Below are 1,469 nucleotides of genomic sequence, written 5' to 3'. Positions count from 1 at the left end.
CCATGATGGGAATACTATGTAACTATTAATTTTTACACTGAAGGCTGAAATTCTAAGTAACAGTCACATTAATGCTTCATTAGGACAGATGAAAAAGTAATGAACGTTTAATAGGCTACAGTCAAGATATCTTTTCTCCAAAGAATCCTTACAAATACTATGGTTTTTAAACTGGATGTTTATGTCTTTGTCAGTTATGTCTTTGTCATCATTATACAGGTAAAAAGATGAAAAGCTGTACCTTTCATGGGGTTTCTCCTCTCCAATTTTAATATCATGTTAAAATGTTTACAGCATTTTGAAACATCTTTCATTTTAAGACTTCCAGAAAATCGCTTCATTTCACCGTCCTTATTCTGAACTTAAGGTGTGGGCGTGACCCCCCGGCCGGTCCGGGAAGAAGCCGAATTAGCCTGGTGTCAGTCAACAGCAGGAGGCGTGTCGTTTAGGAGGAGACAGAGAGGTTGTGTTAATGGGTGATTGGAGAGCCGCTCATCTCTGGGCAGGACAGTGAACTTGAAACCAATCCAAGTAAAACATGTAAAGCAAAACACTCCACTGGAAAACTGTAAATCTATGTGATAAGAAAGAAACTACGCAGTTGTATTTCAATAAAGGTTTGGTGTGCACACAAGCTGTTGTGTTGTCCGTCCCAACCGATCACGACAATTGGTGATCCACCACATTAAGGAAGTATCTTGTATGCAGTTCCTTGCAGTAAGGACCTTGCACTGAGTTCTGCTGCTCCTTCCACTTGAACAGCTTATATTTAAGACAGGATTTCTTCTTAAGAGCTATTTTAGACAGACAGCCAGGACTGTAAGTTCTGTCAGGCAGGCTAAACTCACATAGATACACATCAGTGTCTCGGGAAGAAGTCAACTTTTAAATGATCTCATTTCATTCATGTACTGTACCCAAAAACTTACCCAGGAGCTGTTACTGAGGTAGTCCAGTCTACCAGAATATCCAGGTTGGTAGATGCTATTAGGTTGCGTTTTGTTCTGGAGTCGGTCCAGGAAAGCATTATTTACCCTTAAAATACAGCAAAAGATGAATAATGATTTAAGGTAGCTGAGGATTTCACAAAATTCTGAAATTTAATATGCTGTGAGTTGCTTTCCCTATTCTCAGTCCAATCCCCCCCTTCCTGTATTTTTCAAGCCTGTACTGCCTAACCACGGACGGGTATGAGACAGGGTGGATTTCATTTTCAATTTCCTAGGTGCATCCTTATCCTGTGATCAGTCCATTGTGAATAAAAGACATACCTCAGCTGCTGTGAGAAATGCACCGAAATTCTCTGTAGAAAGATGACCTGCATACCACCACCCACCTTATCGGGGAGGATAGCTATTTGGACAATTCACCTTAGGTAGTCTTTCTGCCTTCAGTACACAAAGACTGTCTAGGAGTACTGATTTCCTAGTGCCAATGAAAAAAAGCACTTAAGCTTGTTACTAATAGAG

The 1,469-nt window shown here is 40.4% G+C and overlaps 1 protein-coding gene across 1 annotated transcript in view; it reads right to left on the bottom strand.

Moving 5' to 3' along the window:
- Positions 1-917: 917 nt before the first annotated feature.
- EPSTI1 (epithelial stromal interaction 1 (breast)) overlaps positions 918-1,469 on the bottom strand; it is a gene marked incomplete at both ends in the record, with an annotated part of 31,706 nt that continues 31,154 nt past the window's right edge. The window contains one exon of the mRNA XM_010143686.1: positions 918-1,035. Within this exon, the coding sequence (XP_010141988.1) occupies positions 918-1,035 (118 nt within the window). The remainder of the gene's footprint in view (positions 1,036-1,469) is intronic.

Source organism: Buceros rhinoceros, unplaced genomic scaffold (genome assembly GCF_000710305.1).
Source record: "Buceros rhinoceros silvestris isolate BGI_N320 unplaced genomic scaffold, ASM71030v1 scaffold13439, whole genome shotgun sequence".
In the NCBI taxonomy this organism is placed as follows: domain Eukaryota; kingdom Metazoa; phylum Chordata; class Aves; order Bucerotiformes; family Bucerotidae; genus Buceros; species Buceros rhinoceros.
This window is presented reverse-complemented; position numbering and strand designations above follow the sequence as displayed.